General features: G+C 40.9%; 1 protein-coding gene across 2 annotated transcripts; it reads right to left on the bottom strand.

The window, feature by feature from the left end:
- Positions 1 to 219: 219 nt before the first annotated feature.
- On the bottom strand, positions 220 to 18,631 carry LOC135495857 (uncharacterized). Of its 2 annotated transcripts, none has more exons than XM_064784846.1 (5): positions 18,429 to 18,631; positions 6,738 to 6,847; positions 5,151 to 5,295; positions 4,343 to 4,520; positions 220 to 3,386 (listed from the first exon to the last, which is right to left on the bottom strand). In XM_064784846.1, the coding sequence occupies exons 1-5, from the start codon at positions 18,498 to 18,500 to the stop codon at positions 2,764 to 2,766; spliced, it is 1,128 nt and encodes a 375-aa protein (XP_064640916.1). In that variant the 5' UTR covers positions 18,501 to 18,631; the 3' UTR covers positions 220 to 2,763. The 2 variants fall into 2 exon arrangements, with proteins under 2 accessions (XP_064640916.1, XP_064640917.1); XM_064784847.1 differs by lacking the exon at positions 18,429 to 18,631 and adding an exon at positions 12,558 to 12,779.
- Positions 18,632 to 19,105: the final 474 nt, after the last annotated feature.

The raw sequence follows: 19,105 nt of genomic DNA, 5'->3' as shown, positions 1-19,105 counted from the left end.
TCCCAAGTCGGCAGCGCGAGTTCAAGTTCTTGCGCATGCCGGATTGAACTATCGCGGTGACTTTCCAAATTCCCAACTTGATGGAATCATACGAATGTAATGTTTCGTTTTTATCTGTCATTGCGAAGTCTCACTTGGATGCAGAAGATTTAATTGAAGAATTCAAGAAAATTGACGACTGGTGGTAATTTTGAAATAAACTAACAAGTCTTTTTCTAAATCAAAGATAGCTTTATTTCCCTCTTTTGAGTTGATATACTGACGAATCGTGGTCACAGTACACTGTAATGGTTACATAGAAGCGACAGAGTAAGGTCCAGATGTCGCGATCATTCCTCAATTTCCGGAAGCTAAATTTACCGGAACTACTTCATACAGCTTTACGATTGGCACTATATTTCTAACACAGACTTGAGTAAACAAGCTTGTACTTTACAGCAGCTCCCCTCGTCAACCCAAATCTGACAATAGAGGGAACCACTCTGTTAGAGTACTGGTTAATACATGTATTTCTATTCTCAACATTTAAATGACATCGTGTTTCATTTGAGGTCTATCAATTCAAAAAGACTTTAAACAAATTATCTCATTCCAAATTATGTGATTTGAGACGCATCTATGCTACCTTATACCGGTGTAGCAGTCTTAACTGTCCTCTCTGGAATAGTCTCCTTTGTCTAGTACGGAATAAGGTATGGTTCGATAAAGATCCTGTAACGTTGACCTCAGAGATTAAAAGCACTTATAACCCATTGACTCTTGAACACTCTACCAGGACATTATAAACGGTTACACCTTGAGCCAAAGCCACTTATGTACAAAAATATCTCGCAACAATATAAATGTTGTAATGTTAAGCTCATATTTCTGAAAATATATTGCTGATTGGTAACAATGTACTATTATTCATGAAAATCACGTACATGGTGAAATACAGTATGACTTGCATGCAAGTCATAGGCCTAATCGCTGACCTCTTTAAAAGGATTATAGAATATTAGGCCTGCCATCTTTCGCCGGCTGCAATTTGGACTCCCGCCGGAAAACAGGTCCCGCGACTTCAACTAATATCCCCCGAAGTTCGCTCAATCGATCTAAAACAACTTTTCAAGCATCGATGGCTAATAGGCCTCTATCGGTTACCAGGGCATTGCATTGATAATATTCATGCCGCTATCGGTTACAAGTACCTTTTTTCAGACGATTTCTTTTTTCATTTTTAAAGCAATCTACTGCAGCCAGTTCAAAGGCTTGCAACTGTTTCTATACATGGTGATGGACTATACATCACACATACAACGTTAATCGCATTTCATCAAAACAACACACGGATCTCAAATCCGATTTGTCCTTCTTTTCATACATCGACTGGAAGACAAATGAATGACCTTTCACAGCGTGATATTTCAGAACATGAAGGTCTACAAGTAAAATAAGGTAACACGCGTGCAAACTGTTCAACCTTTTACTTGTAGTTGGTTAGTACCGGTGTAACGTTTTGGTTGTTCCCCATATTTTAGTGTTTGCAGACAATCGAAAGCTAGAGAGACCATGACATTTCGATAAGGGGCAACAGAGGAAAAGGAGTCGATCTATCTTTCAGCGTTCCAAAACAATGAGGGAGACACTCAAAAACGCTACACCGGTACTACTTGGTATACTCTCTCATCATTTTGGCAAGAAAATTAGGCACCTTTCACCCCTACCCCTAAGCGGCCAAAAAAGACTTAATGAGTGCAGTCGGGGGCGTTTGATTTGGTATCTAATAGAAAATCCATGGTCCCGACATACCTCCCTGTCCGTCCTTGAGGAAAAAACTAAACCTGTTAGTCCTTTGTGCCTCAATAACGAAGTCCCTTACATCAGAGACAAGCGAATAAATACATATCAATTTACAAACATATCATTTCATTTACGCGTTGTAAATTCCAACCGAATTAGAGAAAAATACAGAAGTTGGCGTGCTTTATAGAAGATTTTATCACATTATTCAAATCTAGACGCAGTCAGAAATTCATAGATAGCAAAAATACATGAACTCCGCTATATAAGCACCCTTTATATCTAGAAATGAGCACAAAGTTCGGAATCAAATTGAAAACATTTTCTGTTGTAATTACGAAGTTCGTGATTTTGTTACGAACTTCATGATTCAATAACGAGATTCATGTTCACATTCCTCACAAACGTTTGGCCAAAGCGCCTCAAGTTTGGTCCTATACATCTAAGCTCTATATAGCGTCCCGATAGAGACCCGCTAGCGCGATGTTACTTCTTCATGGAGGTACTGTTTATCTATAAAACTTCCTTGCTTCTTCAAACAAAACAATATCAGTTTATTTGCGATGGCCACATCACATTTGTTGGAAGGCGACACTGGTCATCATGGTCACGGTTCTGTCGTATCCGTTCCCGCGCAGATGATGACCCCGTGCAGACGATATCCAATCAAAAATCAGGTGACATAACTGAAATGGCGGGTAATGCGTTGTTCACCGTTGAGGAAGCAGTAAATGAGGAATAACTCAGCAAACTGAGCATTTTGGGAGCGGAAAGGGTTACATGTGGTCAGTTGAAACCAAAAAAGTGTTGCAAAAGTGCGACAGAGGTGTCCGTATTATCCAAATGTCTGATGCCGGAGCATTTTGTCATCGAGTGTTGATTAACATATATATTCTTCCTTTTATGAGATGTGTTCATCCTTAATTCAATCTCCCAAAATATACGATTATTTGTACACTATGTACATTATTGCGCTGAACGCTACTGAATCTGTGCAGCACCTTTTGGTACTTGGTACTCGTCACTAATTTCAATTTCAAAGGCAGAGTCCGAGTCATCGAGGTCAAGGTCGACGTCGTCATGGTTACTACAAGCACCAGCGGCTTGCTCATGCGCAAGTGTGGGCGAAGGATCGCTCGCTTTTATATCCCTACCCGAGAGAAAGTCAATCACGTTTGGATGAGGTCTATGCACATTCTTGTTATCACGACACATGATTGGGAAAGTGTCAATGTAATTCTGAACATAGGACGGACAGCCACGGGGGTCATGCGCAAAAGGATCCTTCGGACCTTTCCAGAATTCTTTCTGAATTTGCGATAGAGGACGCTGTTTGTTAATATGTATTTCGTCAATTATCCACCTGGTGAGCTCATGCGAAAAATATTTTTCGAAAGTTTCCATAATCTTTTTCTTGGAGCGTATCAATTTCATTTTCGAGACTGTGTTTGGGTGCAGGAACACTTTGATAGCTTTCCAGACTCCTTGGAACATTGAGCTATGGTTGATACAGATAACCAAGCCAAGGCGCTCTGGGTAGAAGTTGGACATCACCTGGGTGACCCCGTAGCCTAAACGGGGGTTACACACGGGCAGAGATATGCCTGGAAGATGAATGAGGCGGCGTGATTACTTTCCTTGCATTTAATCATAAGCGGTAATTTGGTTCATGTCGAAACGAAGTAACGATGGAAACATGTCATATTTATAGCAGCCAGTCATGAATGAAGGAGAAAAAAGATTCTGATAATGATGATTTGGTTGGATTTGGCTTAACGAGTCTTGTCTCCGAATATTTTAACCCTGATAAATTCTATTTCCATTTATCATTCATTACAGGCTTAGATGAAACATGAAGAATGCCATGTATTGTCAGTTCATAAATGCATACCATGCATTGCCAGTCCATAAAAATGAAGAATGCCATGTATTGTCAGTGTTTATAAACATGAAGAATGCATACCATGTATTGCCAGTCCATAAGAATACCATGTACTGTCAGTTCATATAAACATGAAGAACACCGCATGCCATGTATTTGTCAGTCAACACACCATAAAACCATATGAATATGACGAAGCACCGACAATGCATTTCTTGGTCCATGCAAGAATCGTGTATAGGCCTATTTCAATAAAAATGTACAGGTTCGCGCCATCTGCGCCATCACCAACTGACAGGCTCATAGGCCAAGTAGTATTGATCGTCTACTGAGCAGTTATCATAGATTTGTTATTTATTCCACCCAATTCACTTTTCTATAAATATTGATATTTCTGATACGAAACAGTCGTGTGCATTGGGGACACTAGACTCAGCTGTGATGGACTTCACTTAGGTCTTTACAGCATTGCTATTTAGCAATGGCCTTATTCCTGATTATGCTACAACTCGCTAGATGACACAAATGTATCAGGAATTGCTATGCCAAACCCTTCAACAACCTTCCCAATCAGATATTTTGTGGCATCGGCCATTCTGTGATTTGTTTTGTTTTTGTTTTTACAAAGGTCGCAGCAATCTGACAATGGCAAATGAGTCTCCTCGTTGCTGTTCTTACCTGTGCAGTCTATAACCCAGACCCATGTGTGGATTCCCTCTCTCATGGTCCTCTTCGCGTTCTCTATAAGATAGGTGACATGAGCTATCGAGTCCTCCACCGAGTTCTTCCTAGTTGAGGCCTGTGTGAAGGAGGCATACATCACTGGTCGTCCTAACTCGTCGAATCCCACCTGGCGCTGGAATAACAAGATTGACGATTAGGGATAGGCAAAGCGAGCAATGGCACACATTCCCAATTCTCATGCCTTGAAAAGAGCTTGAATGTGATCCGATTCTCTCTGATTTGTTGTTGACGGTACTCAAACGAATATCTTAAAACATAGCAACCACAGTGGAATCTTAGACTGTTTTAGACGTTCCCCAACATGCTTGAAATCCCTCAAGCAAAGTTGGTCTGCCACTCACGACCCCAAAGGCTCTGGCTGGTTTAACAATAACCATACTCAACGTATTCTGGGGAAAATTTGGCCAGTGTGTTCTGCAGGTTTTGAAAGCACTACAACTCGGCAAAGCTGACCGAGAATCTACCGAATTCTCTAGTGTGATTGGTTCTGTTCAGACAAGCTGCGCTGAAGAAGGCGGGACTTAGGGTTTCTAATTGGCCAATGCTACAAGACGTCTTTCAAACTCCAAGACACTCCAAGACACTATTGGTAACGACTATACGTTGACATTGGCAGCCATATTTTACCAGCGTACTTTTTGATACAGAGCCTCGCTTGACATCTCATTATAGGGATTCGACGTCCTTTATTACGCTGCTTTTGGGAAGTGTTTAATTTGGATCAATTATATCTTCTACAAACCATTGTATGAAATCCTGGTTTTTCATGACACCACCTGCAGTCCATCGTTAGGGGCTTGCTTTCTCTTCTCCAGTCCACAGTCGCTCGAAGCAGCTTCTCTGCCTCTGGTAACTTCCAATCTCGGGATTTCAAAAAACGAACCAGCCTAAAGTCAAGATGAAAGAAAAAGTCGTGACAAGTTCTAAAGACCAGGCAAGATCTCTTTGTGCATATAATCGAATGTTCTAAAACCGTGAACCGATGCCAGATCGACTCTACTTATGCAAAGAGGTTTTCCAAGTTTAATGATTTTGGTGATGGGATGATTCTGCTCAGTTCACTAATAGTTGAACCCTATTGTCATATATGTCGTTACAAATGCATGAAAACGACGGGTGATAGAGTAAAGGTGTAACCAGTTATGTCATCCACGATGTTCGCATGCAATGAGAGCTTGCAATATTGATGATACCGTGGCAACAATATAGGGTGCATTTTATTGGATAATGGATCGGAATACGTCAAGGAAAACCTGGTAATGGAAACAATTTGAGGTAAAGAATAGCATGTTGCCACGAACAGCTCATCACAAACGCTATCTCTTTCAGTATAGTCCCATAAAAAATGCTAGATAACCCCATATGTCCACAAGTTGCAGTATTATGTATGCTTGATATGAATCTGGCAAACCTGAAGGTGATGAGGCGAACCATTAAGCCATTGTTTACCCTGACATAAAAGCCCCTTTATTCTGGGGTAACATTGGATTCACGTTGTCACTTGTCATGGTTCGCTGTTTACATGGTGAACAGTGACATCGTGAATCTTAGGTAGCTACCCGCTCTTGGAAATGACTTGTTCCTTCTTAATATGACACGTTACAAGTAACAGCGTTAACTTTATGTCAACCCAGCCTCAGGGCAATGAACTGTGTGATACAGATCACTGTAACATCACTTATTGCAGATGCTACCGGAAGACACTGAGATGTTACACCGGAACATGGTTAAGGATCACCGCTGACGTCTTGTCTGAATCTCACTAGCGAAAACTGGCTAATCTTCTAGGCGTAAGTGACATGGAACAAATTTCCTCCAATGGGCGGGTCAATATGGTTGGGTTATGGTCAGTGACCTTTATAATGGCTCCTATATCTGTTACAGCTATCACTGAGAGCATGAAGGCTTGTGGCTTGCTCTCGTCTAGTAATCAGGTAATCAGGTCCCACAGGTTCGACGTGAGACTCTTGGCAGATCTCTTTGCCTTAATCCGTCAATGTGTACAGATAGGTAGGAAAGGCTCAGGTCGTAGCACTGATAAAGCAGCTCATCTGATTTTACTGGAAGATTTCACTGGGTGTAAAGTGCGTGAGGTCGGATGATAACCTCTATCATAGCTAAGACTATAAACCCCAAATTTCACTTTAATTTTTATAAAGGAGAGACACAAAATACTTTGGCGACAAATGTTGTTCTTTGTCACTCCTGCCCCGGTCAATCCAATGAGTGAAATATTGACTTTAAAATCAGCAAATCTTCCTTGAGCGACAAATATCCATACTTAGATACATTTGAGACTACCGGATGATGTAAACTACCAACCACTTACGTCTCATCAGATCTAACGAAGTCCGGCTCCCCTTCTAATGGTGGTACATCCTCCAGTCGCTTCCTTAGTTCTTCTATAAGTTTTCCTTTATCCGCCATCTTTACGATTGCCTGCAATACATAAAGATGCAAGAATGGTTACGAGCTAATTAAAGGGGGTCAAATTTGTTTGGAGATGTTTGCTAGTGCAGACCACAAGAATTAAGGTGATTCTTATTCGCTAGGAAAACTCTAACTGAATAACCATAAAACCTACCATAATGAACGATGATAAAAAACACCGTCGTGTTGGTTGGTTTCATCTCATTTCCTTAGAATGAATGAATGTCGATTAAATCACTATTTCTTAATGATTGATGTCGGGTACCACAATCTGCATGAAAATGGGAAGAGGTATTCTGCAGATGACAGGCAATATTTTGCAATCTATCACTAACCCGAAACGATAATACAGCCTTCGAGGGTTTTTCCTTGTGCATGCGCAATCAGATCTATCACCAGTAGCACTCAAACCAGCTAAACCGCGGGAGCTATTATACCGAATCAATCAGCAGGAGATGCTTTTGAAATCACATACCCCGGCGCAGTAATATTTGTGTGAGTGGCGGTCATTCCTCCGCTGCTTGAATTCGAATTGGCTGCCATTGAATCTGAATGTGCTTAACTAGCTCATCAACGTAATCATTGGATTTTGTGTGCCTTTTTCGTTTCAAAATTTCAAAATTTCAAAAAAGCAAACAGCAGCAATATTCTCGGAATGGAATTGACACCAGGCAGTGCATAACATCAACAATAAATATTAAACGAAGTTGCCTTCTTCTAGCCGATAGTAGAGTGCAGATTGACAGAAAATGTCAAGTACCAGTCCCAGTTGACATTTCTAGTCAAGCCGAGCTTCCTTGCCAGATTGCTTTCATATTAAGTGCTCTTTGGCATTGCATGTCATCCTCGTCTCCGCCGCTGTACTGATTCGCTGCTAAGAGCTTTTTTGCATAATAAAAGGTTTACAAAAGCTCAAAAACCATGATTTTTAAGATTCTGCAGACCTTACTTCGAAGAATTGTTGATAAAGCCAAACATCTGGGCCTGACGGACGTCTGGTATCAAAAAATAACTCGGTAATTCTGTGATTAGAACATTGGCCTGTTTACATTACATTAGCCAGAAATGATGCAGATGAAATATGTTTCATCATCATCTCGAATTGAGCGCCATCGAGTTTGGGAGAATGGCAAAATACCATCAGCTTTGAGTTAGTATTCACATCAACTGCAACCCCGGCGCTCAAGCTAACACTGCATGCTGTTCATGTGCTCGATATTTCTTTACAATAATAGGATATACATCGTATATCCATCAGTTTATTCGCCAATTTCCTCATTTTGTATATACATGTAGTTCATTTTGATGGTTAGCAAAAGTTGGCAGTTTTCATATAGCCCATTACGGCAGTTGTCCATTCAGTGACTGTGTAAACAAGATCTATAGCATGGCGTGTTTGCCGAGCGCGATGTAACTGATCGTAACTGGATTCTGCAAAGAGGATATTGACATGTCGGGTCGAATGTAGCAATGAGCATTTGTAATCAGACATGGCCTTGGTAACATGAGCCGAATCCACATTTATTACGAGTCCATCAGAACGATCATGGTTAAAATAAACTGGATGCAACCACGAAAGGTATGACCAATGGATCACTAAGTCGTAGCCGTTTATTGCGTTTGAAATCGAGACTATCTATAGACCACTAACCTCAGGCGAAACAAATTCGTCGTCAGCTAGGCGTCTTCAACAGAACGTGGTAGGACGCGGTACAAATACATGTTGATGCTCATGTCGAAGCACATGTACACCGTTCCAAAACTGGTGGGCAGACGACACCAATCGACCTGCCATGTTTGCCTGTTCCTGACTAAGCATAACAGATATTTAAGTCAAATCGATACTCTTACTGAGTATGAACATATGTCATCGTGTCTGGAGACCTGAATGCAAAAGGCCGTTTTCCGCTGTCAATGGTCGTTGACGTTGCTGCGAAAACACTACCCAGGGCCAGGGGTATTTGCGTTCAAATGACCCGCTCTCTTTTGACGATTGACGAGAGCAGCACCGGATGTTTGTGGGGTAGTTTACGCCTCAGAAAGCCACACCAGTGCCGTGGTGGCTTTTTCATCAACGCACATCCGGCTAACTCATCAAGCATGTGCAATAATCACCAGTACGACAGCCTGAGTCTGTCTGTATCACCAACATCTATTTACTGGAATAATACGGCTACAAATCAAACACAGCCCGCTCTGATTCATTGGGAAAAGGATGGCGAGGAGCCAAAGAGAGGTTAGCACAGCTCAACCTCGCCTACTCGTAAATGTTATGTCCGCATTGTCATTGTTTAGGGCTCTGGAGCACGAACTACTGGTCGGATCCTTTGTAGTTTGTCTTTTATTGATCCAGGGTTCAAACCAAACAGGATTTTTTTTAATTTTAGTAATTCAAAAAACAATGTGTGTACTTGTGTACATTGAGTAGTGCATTGGATTTAGACATTTTCAACTCTGTACGGTTTATTTCTCGACCAATATGGTCGAAATCTTCAGGTTATCATTTTGTTGTCCATCTTCTCGTGTGTCAAGGATGAATAAGAAATACCCAAAAATAAAATATGGCGAGTGCCCAGGTACCCCCCTCCCCTCCCTCCAAAAATACAGAGGCTTCCTTGGAGATTTTTTACAAAATTTCTGCACTGACAACCCTGTACCCTAAAAATCATTTTTGGTTTTGCCGTTCAAATCAATAAAAAACAAACTTTCGAAGTTGTGTGGAGAGATGCCTCTCAAAATGAACAAGTCTCCTGTTTCTATATCATACACCGTCATTTCCTCTCCAGGTAAGGAAGTACATGTATTGTTAAAAGGTAAACTGATACCTTTAATTATTCACAGTGGTATTACCAGGTAATTGATTAGGCGAAGTAGAACAGATCATTTGCATTTCACACATCCCATTTTATCACATTCCGCATGGATGATGTGCACAAATATCAATGCTGTGGATACTACAAATGGAGATAGGACTCCAAATACGCCGAGTACCAGTCTTGGTACACTTTAATGCAAATCAGCCTCAAGATGGCACCTGTGATGTCCCGATTAAGTGGTAGCGGGGTAGATGAAATGCATACTGTTGCTCACGCCCTATCCGCGAACCAAATCTTATTACTTCAACAGCTGTGTACAATCGCTTGCTGCTACGTGTTTATTGTAATTTTGTGGAAATGAACACTGCCTTAGTGCAGTAATCATGCATGCGAATTCACTGAAACTTGGCATACATAATTTTGTATAGCAATCCATCCCAATCGGCTTTATTTTTTGGGTAAAACATTTTTCATTTGTTCAAATTCAAATTTAATTCTCAAATTTTTAAACGAACGTGCCCGGGTGGAAGTGGCAGGAGACCTCTCACAGTATAGGGCTGTTGTATTAATATTTTTCGCTGCAAATGCCAGTTTTGTTGCACCATTCAAAACAATGGTACTTGTGGGGGAAGACGCCATGCACTTATCAAGAACGTCAGACTGATGTTGAGTGCGATGACCATACGCTCCGTTTCCACGAAACTGACAACTGCATGGCAGCAACAAACCGATGACTGTTCAAAAATTAGCCTCTATCTCTCTATCTGATGAGCAATTATTAGTGGCAGATGACTCGTATCCGTCCCGTGGTGCTGGTCAAATACAATGGGATGTCAGAATGACATTTACATGTACACATATATAGTTCCATTTAGTTTTGATAGCCTAATCCCTTGGGCATCACTGGTGATCGAGAGCCTGCATTTCTGGATGTGGGCGGTTGGCCAACAGAGTGTTTGTGTGGGTTGTCAGTGCGCCGTGAGTCAGGGTTACACTCTTAGAAATAAAATAGTTTTGAGCTAACCTTTTCATATAAAGGCGTGAGAGTTACCTCACCAGGAGGATTATACACCCTCATGCACGCCGCATGTAGTATCGCACAATGCCGATCTCTGATAATGACTTGCGCAAGAGCTGCGCGGCAGTTTTGGAGATGGCTACAGTGGTATACCATCTCTGGGGTGTGTATGGCTGCCCATACTAAGGAATTGACGTCTGCCCTCCGTCTGACCTTGTCAAAGCAACTATAATACGATGTTCAACTGAATAGCTCAGTCTGATAACCTGGGTAGCCATGCTTATTGATCCAAACAACAACATCACTGCATTTTTCACCTTGGACTATTCATCTTACAAGACGGATGACATTGAAATAAACTTAGCCCAGCCTTAGATTTCCATTCGACATCCACTTTTTCCCCACAATACTAATGTAAAACCGATGCAAAAATGTTATTTCAAAGAGCTTCCGTCATAACTCTTCATTTTCCGTGGAGTCTACAATTCCGCTCTTTACATGGCAGATTTTGCGAAAGTAAGGTTAGCTCGATATTTTCAAACGCTAGTAAAGCTTCCGGAGTGGAAGCCAGATTTTCATATTACGCATATGAAATGACGTCAATTGAATGTACCTATAGTAGGGATCGATGAGACTTATTTCCTCAGTTCAAGACGTGCCTTAACTCTCGCCAATCCACTTTACTTTGAGCAGTTATCAAGAGATTACACGACAAGGACTTAACTGATCCAGGCTCTGATCATAGATCAAGGTTCCAAGCTACAAAGCTTCCAGGATCTTTCGTTCAAATTAGAAAATAAATGATCTGGTCTGAGCTTTGATCAGAGATGAGTTGGTGTCACTAGCAAGTAGGCCACCGGTACGTTTCATCAATTTATACTGTAAAAATGAACCCCAATTAAGACAGTAACTTCAGAAAACTGAAGAAGTCGTTTGACGGTTGCAGCATGCACGTCAGAGAATTTTGCAATCATTTATTTCTCTTTTTTCTGCCCTCATTAGAATTTTAGATCAGGGATGGTGATGCGAAAAATGCAAAAACCTTAATTCTCATCAACGGCAGCAGGTGTGCATGTACGTCGACTGCCTCTCTACACATGCTTTGAATATTGAGACGATACACAGGCATATATAGCATGTATACGTGTCACTGCGCATGAGGATATTAATTTTGCGAATTTTGCATATGGACCATCAATCTGTTAAAGGTATAGGCGACCTATATGTTAAAGGGACAAGTAGATCATTGCGTGGATCACCAATCTGTTAAAGGGACATGTAGGGCATGAGCAATTCGTCTCCTTTGATATAGTATCACAGTTGATCAATTATTTTTATACTGTTAGGACTACCAAATATGAATTCTTCGTCCCAGTGGGGTGTTACCACTCTTTCACAACGGAATGATACCTTTCTCATGTTGGTTCACCCCAAGGAATTGTGACACTACAGAAAATACAACAAATAACATTGGAAACGTTTGGAAAACATCGGAAATTAGTGGGAGAGGAGCTAATTCGGCTGAATTTGTTCTTAAAAGTGTAATATTGCCCAGAAAGACCAAAGAGCTAGCTACGCCTCTGCAACAGGTCTTGGTTGCAGTCATCGAAGCGGGTCCATGATCACAGGCACTTGTAAAGAAGAGCACACCCCACTGACAACACACGTAAAATAATACGTGTGTTGTCAGTGGGGTGTGGTCTTATTTACAAGTGCCTGTGGTATGATAGCGCAAAACCTCCAATATATTCTGGTCCAGATTTAGTACATCTGCATGAGTGATGACGTGCTCTTACTCAATGTCGACGCAGTTATTTTTGCACGTGAATATTTATGCCAAAGAAAGTCAACACAAATTCTCGTTGATGAAAACAATATAACCTACCTTACTATGCCTCAGTTATGGTCAATAAAATTCCCGGGATAAAATCCATAAAATTCGTTGCCAGCGAAATATCTCTGGAACCTTCCCTTATAGCTCCCCAGCTGAACCATAAAATATGCCACCGTATCACCTATGGGAAAATGTCAGCAGTCGCTGTCCAGCCCCTGCATATGATGCAGTTTTGCCAAGGCCTGTGCTGTGCTAGTGCACATATTTCCACATATGCCTAGTGAACTGTCGCACCTGTTGCAAAGTAAATTTACCAACGTTGGGATGCAAATGGGCCATGCAGCTGACGTCATATGGATAAAGGCCCGAGCGGCTGATGAAAAAATAAGATCGATAGAATGAGTGGGTTGAAGTTTACGACCAAGATCATTGTTTTTGGTTTCTGATCGATGGGTCAATCCTTTGATTTAAACACAATAAAAGTATATCATAGAAACACAGCTTTCGATGTACATGTACATGTATATACATTTGAGAACAAAGAGAAATGCTTATGTTTTTTATTCTTATATTTATCATGGCGATTAGGGTATGAGAGTTTGAGAAATTTGATACCCTCTTTCAGTTCATATTATAGTTCACCATGTGACGACTACCAAAATTTATAAGAATTATGTACAGTTTATATACATCTTTCAACATTTTATACATCTCTCCGATGACAATAATTTCGAAGCCGTTTATTCTATTTTCCAATGCCTTGTTCTGTCAGTCTTATACCATTACCAAGGAATTTCTAACGTGAATATTATGTTGATATGATAGTGATCATCTCAGACATATTATATGTCATCCTGAGATCAGCCTTTTTTACTCCTTCGTCAATTTGAAATATCGAGAGGCGGAGTACATTGAAAACCATAGGTGCCAGGATGACTATATTCATGTATAGTGAACCACTTCGCCGCAATGCTCGGTAACCTTAATTTGCGTCATTATCGAAATCAACACTACACAGTCGGTTGAAAAATGTCCATAATCAAACATTTAAAGCTTTAAACATGCACCCCGCCGATATTTTGGAGTATTTTCTTTCCGATTAGCCGTTTTTTTCCGGTGAGTAAATAGTGGATACTCACCAAGAACTGGCGTATGCAGGTCAGGTTCAAATAAAATGACCAGTTTCGCATTACTGGCTATACAATATTTGTAATCTCATTTACAATATCAATTGGATTTGCGCTTATTAATGCTAAGGTAAATCTAATAATCTTATGGGCGTCCACTGGGACGCTGCTGAAGTATCTAATGAGGAGTACGTCAACCCATTGAAATAGTACTCAGCGCAAATGGAGGAATAAGGGGAATCGGAAAGATATCATGATTTTGCACGAGACCATTTAGCCCAATCAAATTCCCTATAACTACCGCGACAACACTTGACAAAATTGCCAATGAATCATCTTCTTTCGTGATGACTCTATTCTCCCGTGAAAGTTCTGTTAAATATGCATTGAATTGTAAATTCAAACTTAATGAAATATAGATATACATGTATGAGGCTGTATTCAGTTATAAACGTGGTAGGTTTAGAGGACTATCAAGTTGCAGCTGAGGACGTTCCCATGTGCACGTCCATATGGCTTTGCAACGTCATGCATAATTCCTGGTTGAAGCAGTTAAGTGACCTATTTAAACTGAGAGGTGCATTTTTGTTTTCATCAGCAAAAAATGTATCAGATCCTTGCTGTCTCTTGAAATATATTGATATACTAATGTGTACGTCAACGACACAACCAAGGGTATAGTATTTTTCCGGGATTGCTGAAGACGTCTTGCTGCACTGAGTGTCCATTGTCGTGTAAGGCGTCTCCAGCAATAGTGTGGTGTTGTATCGAATAGTTTTTAAATTTGAATAAACCCAAAATGCAAATATCCGCCTCTCCGAAGATCTGAAACTGTACGTTCTCGATTTCACGGGGGGAGGGCAATGATTCTTCCTGGGGGTATGAATGAAACGTCACTGCATTACCTCGTCAGACAGCAACAGTTATACAACAGTTTTCCTGACATCACATAAATATCAGATTGCTTCTACATCCTCGGAAACCATACGACCAACGTGCGTGGAGGCTTCATCTTTGCACTTTGCCGGGTGCAGCCAGTCCTCTGGGGTGGCCATTGCGGGATTTGCCAAGGCATTCACTGTTGGCTCATTGATCAATCCCCACAGGAAGCTTAGCAAAATCAGCGCTGGTTCCGTCAACAAGCAGAGCCCTAAGCTATCATCAAACGAATATAGCCCAAGCAACCGTCTATAAATTCTATAGAATCGCTGTGCCAGTATCGGAAGAAGCTGTCTTACTGTGTGCGTTTGCGTTACCAAGACAACCTCGGAGTCAGTTCTGCAGAGTTAACAAAATAACAATACTGGGAGCGTTACCCTTTCGATGCTTGGGGTGGGTTCATTTCCGATGACGATGCCGATCTCGCATAGCTGGCGTTTTAGAAAGGACAACAACTTAGCTACAACTCAGACAAAAGAAGAAGACTTGATACTTTTGACAGCTACCGCCTCCGCCGCATTCTCGGGGTCTGGTGGTTCCAACATGCAAGGAACACTCAAGAACCAACCATCCGGCTGCATCCCTCTTCTTGAAAGTCATGAGACGTCTTCATATCACTCCTGGTACGGAAATGTTGTCCCAATGGAAAACATATGATTATGTGGTACTATAACCTCCCCTCCTGACTCCAACTCAAAAACCTACCATGTCATTAGGCTGCGGTAATAGGTAGCTTTTTATCAAGCCTAGGCCAATTCAGCGGCAGAGGATATACGCCGGTAGCTTTAAAGGTAGATTGTTGGCAACGATCACTGCCTTTCTGCTGGCAACGATATTTTGGTTTAATGCAAAAGGCAGGAGATCACAACTCGATCGCTAGCAATGATGGTAAGCATCTTTTGGTTGAATGCAAATGACACAAGATCACAATTCGACCGCTAGCAACAAAGGCAGGCTTCATGTGTTAGCATGTGAAAGATAAAAGGATGGCAGTTCGATTGCTGGCAACGATTGAATGCACGAAAAGAAGCTGGCAACGACAGCTGTTGACAGCCAGGCTTGATTGAACGTGAAGGACACACGACGTCTGAATGTAAAAGAGACAAAGATCACAGCTCGATTACTGGCAATCATAGCAAGTTTCTTTTGGTTGAATGCAAAAGTTACAACTCGACCGCTGGCAACCACAGTGAGTATCTTTTGGTTCAATGTGAAAGGTACAAGATCACAACTCCACCGCTGGCAATGATGGTAAGTTTTTTTGGTTGAATGGGACGAATGGCACAAGATCACACCACTCGACCGCTGGCAATGATGGCATGTTTCTTATGAATGATTGTGGCATGCGTATCACAGCTTCATTGCTAGCAATATGATGACTTAAAGACATACATGTACGGCTTGTGGGAGCCGAGCTTCTTTGGATGGAAGACAAAAGCATCATCGTAGCTCGATTTGCTGGCAACGATGAAAACTTGTTTTGACTGGATGTGAACGACACAATGACAACTGCTTGCCGGCAAAATGGCGAGCTTCCTATTTGAAAATGAAAGGCACAAAATTTAATATTACACGAGATGTCAGCACACATTGACGACCGTTGGTACAGTGCGCCTTTAATTTTTCACTTTGCATGCCGTCGTCTGCCGGGTATAGCCAATCAAGTCTGAAACCAATGAAGGATGCTTCCTGAGAGTTCGGGCCTCGGGTTCACAAATTGCCTTCTCGGCAATGTCAGCCAAATTTTGATTCGGTTCATTTGGGAGAAATGTGATAGGAATTCCAAGAATATCGTTAAATGAGGGTTGGCGGGAACTGCTGACCGCTGGTGTAACAGAAAATACTGTCCCCTGCAGAGAATTTCCGGAAACACTCCGTCATTGGTTTTTGTTTATCTATCTAGCGATACGTACAGGTCCCAAATATTTTCCCCGCTGAAACCTGCTACACAGGCACCATGGGTGCATGTAGATGGTTTTCTTTCGTGAATTTTCTCAAAAGCTAGCTGCATGTGGGTTTGGGGGAATGTAGTCTACGCGAGATTCGCCGTTACAATATGTAGCGTAGGCCTATATATGGTAAAACGTTTTCTATCGCTAAAGTCATTGCAGACTGCATGAACTCTTTTTTTACAGGAAAACATGGTAATTCTAATAATGGTAATGATCCTCGATCGTGTACCATCCTTATTAAAGGGGTACACTGATCGTATCAGCTGGTTATTCAGGAAAATAAAAATCATTTACACACAATTCCGTAGAGAAGTTATCATCATGCCTAATTTGGTGAAACTTAGTGTTAATAGTATTTTACATCTATTTACACAATGACATAATTGAATTTATTTTCAGTATACGTACAAACGCAATTTGAATATTTTCAAATTCAATTACAAATGTCAAATAATGGCGTATGCCTTTAACGAATGATAGCACTAAGAGCTGCAAGTGATAAATACGTGTTTATGTGACGCGTGAATTGCTGCTGATGGTGTTAAATCACCAAGAGCTATAAATGCGCATTATGACTGTTTCTAAATTAAGATGAGTGCATCGTGCGAGTTTTGCCACGTGGTCCACTTCTACGGAAATATTTGCAAATTGACAACTGAAGAGATCATATCGACTGGTCGAAATGGCCATCAAATTATCTTAGATTTCGAGTAAAGGCAATTTCGACTGAACGTTTTTCTTCTTCATATATATATATACCATTTTTTAAATGCATATAATTTTTTTCCGGTGCGATTTGCTTACAATTCGATCAAAATGATTAAAATCAAACTATGACATCGTTGTTTTTTTAATGACAAACTTCTCTTTGAGTTAAATGCAATACAAACTATTTATGACAGGTAGCGTACGTTTGGCTGATCTTCCACGAGGAATCCTCATGCCTTGATGAATACTTCTTGTCATTTCTAATCCGATACGACGGTTACTATCTCTATTGATTGTTTATATAATCTAGTGTGTCACAAGGGAGTAAACAGCGGACAAAAGCAAAGAAATTCTGTTGGAGTAAGTCATCATTATTCAATACGTGTCTCAACTGCAACAAACAAATATGTCCAGATAGAACTAAGACAGTCTTATGGATGCGTGTACATAAACCACGTCAAGACTGAATGAAAAATCCCTACCGTTATTGCCTTATCACTTAAACGAAGAGCTAACTGTTGAAGCAAAGCAGAAGGACCTCAAAATCGAACCATAAGCAGGAATCTTTAGTAACCAAACTAACAAAATGCAGGAACCTTTAGCCAACTAACGCTGATAACCTAAAGCATAAACCGTTGGCATACAAACTAACCTAAAGCAGCATACCAAACTAGCTAACCTAAAACAGTACTTTCAGCCAGCTAACTAACGAAACCTAGAGCAGTACCTTTAGCCAACTAACAAACCTAAATAAAGCAGTAACCTTCAGCCCACTGAATAATCTGAAACAGTAATATTTACCCAACGAACTAATCTGAAGCAGTACATCAGCCAACCAGCTACATGTACAACTTAAAGCAGTACCTTTAGCCAGAGTCTTTCAAGAAGCTGTTTTAGCCATCTAACTAACCTAAGGCAGTACCTTTAGCCAACTAACTAACCTAAAGTAGTAACATTTAACCAACTATCTAACCATAATCAGTACCTTTAACCAACTCACAAACCTAAAGCAGCTAGCAGTAACCTTTAGCCAACTAACATAATGCACATACACCAAGACCACGTCGATACAGGGACATTTTATCGTCTTTATAATGCTGCTGCTTTAGCTAAAGGAAGTGGTAAGATGATTGGAAAAAGCACCAGCGAGGACAATAAGCTACGACAAAAATATCAATATGTTTGGTTACACTCACAGCTATGGTGTACTCATGGTCAATCCTAGACACCTTGGTGACATTCCCCGACGATAATTTCCTCACGAACATATTTGCTAATCCTTTGTGACAATGTTACGCTCCTTTCAGCATGCAGACATGACGGTGAGCTATTCGACCACTGCAGCTATCGTTCTGCGTCTCGATAGAGATTCTGATCACTCGCCAAGCCGCTCTGTCGAGAGCTGGTACAACCTGTTACAAATTCATCAGCAGTTTGTATTTTACGAGATTTATGGTTGTGGTGCATGCGCATGTGTGGGCTGCCAGCATTTATCTTTGTAAAGGCTACCGCCTTTTTGTGTGGAAGATCACATCTCGCACTGCCTGAATATTTGACATTTAAAAGGATATTCAAGTGGATAGATATCGTCGTTGTGGCAAATCTAAAATCTGGTCACAATGTCTTCTGTAGATTAGGAGTGTAGTTACGAATTGAACAACTCATAAAATAAACGTTGAAACGCCTATATGTGCATGAAAAAAACCGCCCTACACATCAAAATTCATGGATTTTTCGATTTTCCTCTTCTCTTAGTACAATACTTTCAACAAGACACATGCTGCAGTATTCACATATGCAGCACCGAAACGGCTTTAAAATGTGATTTATGTACATTTTGTATTGAGGCCGTATTTTCAATTTTTAAAAATAA

Source organism: Lineus longissimus, chromosome 11, assembly GCF_910592395.1.
Source record: "Lineus longissimus chromosome 11, tnLinLong1.2, whole genome shotgun sequence".
Lineage (NCBI taxonomy): Eukaryota > Metazoa > Nemertea > Pilidiophora > Heteronemertea > Lineidae > Lineus > Lineus longissimus.
Note: the sequence above shows the minus strand (reverse complement) of the source record. Positions and strands in the feature narration are given on the sequence as shown.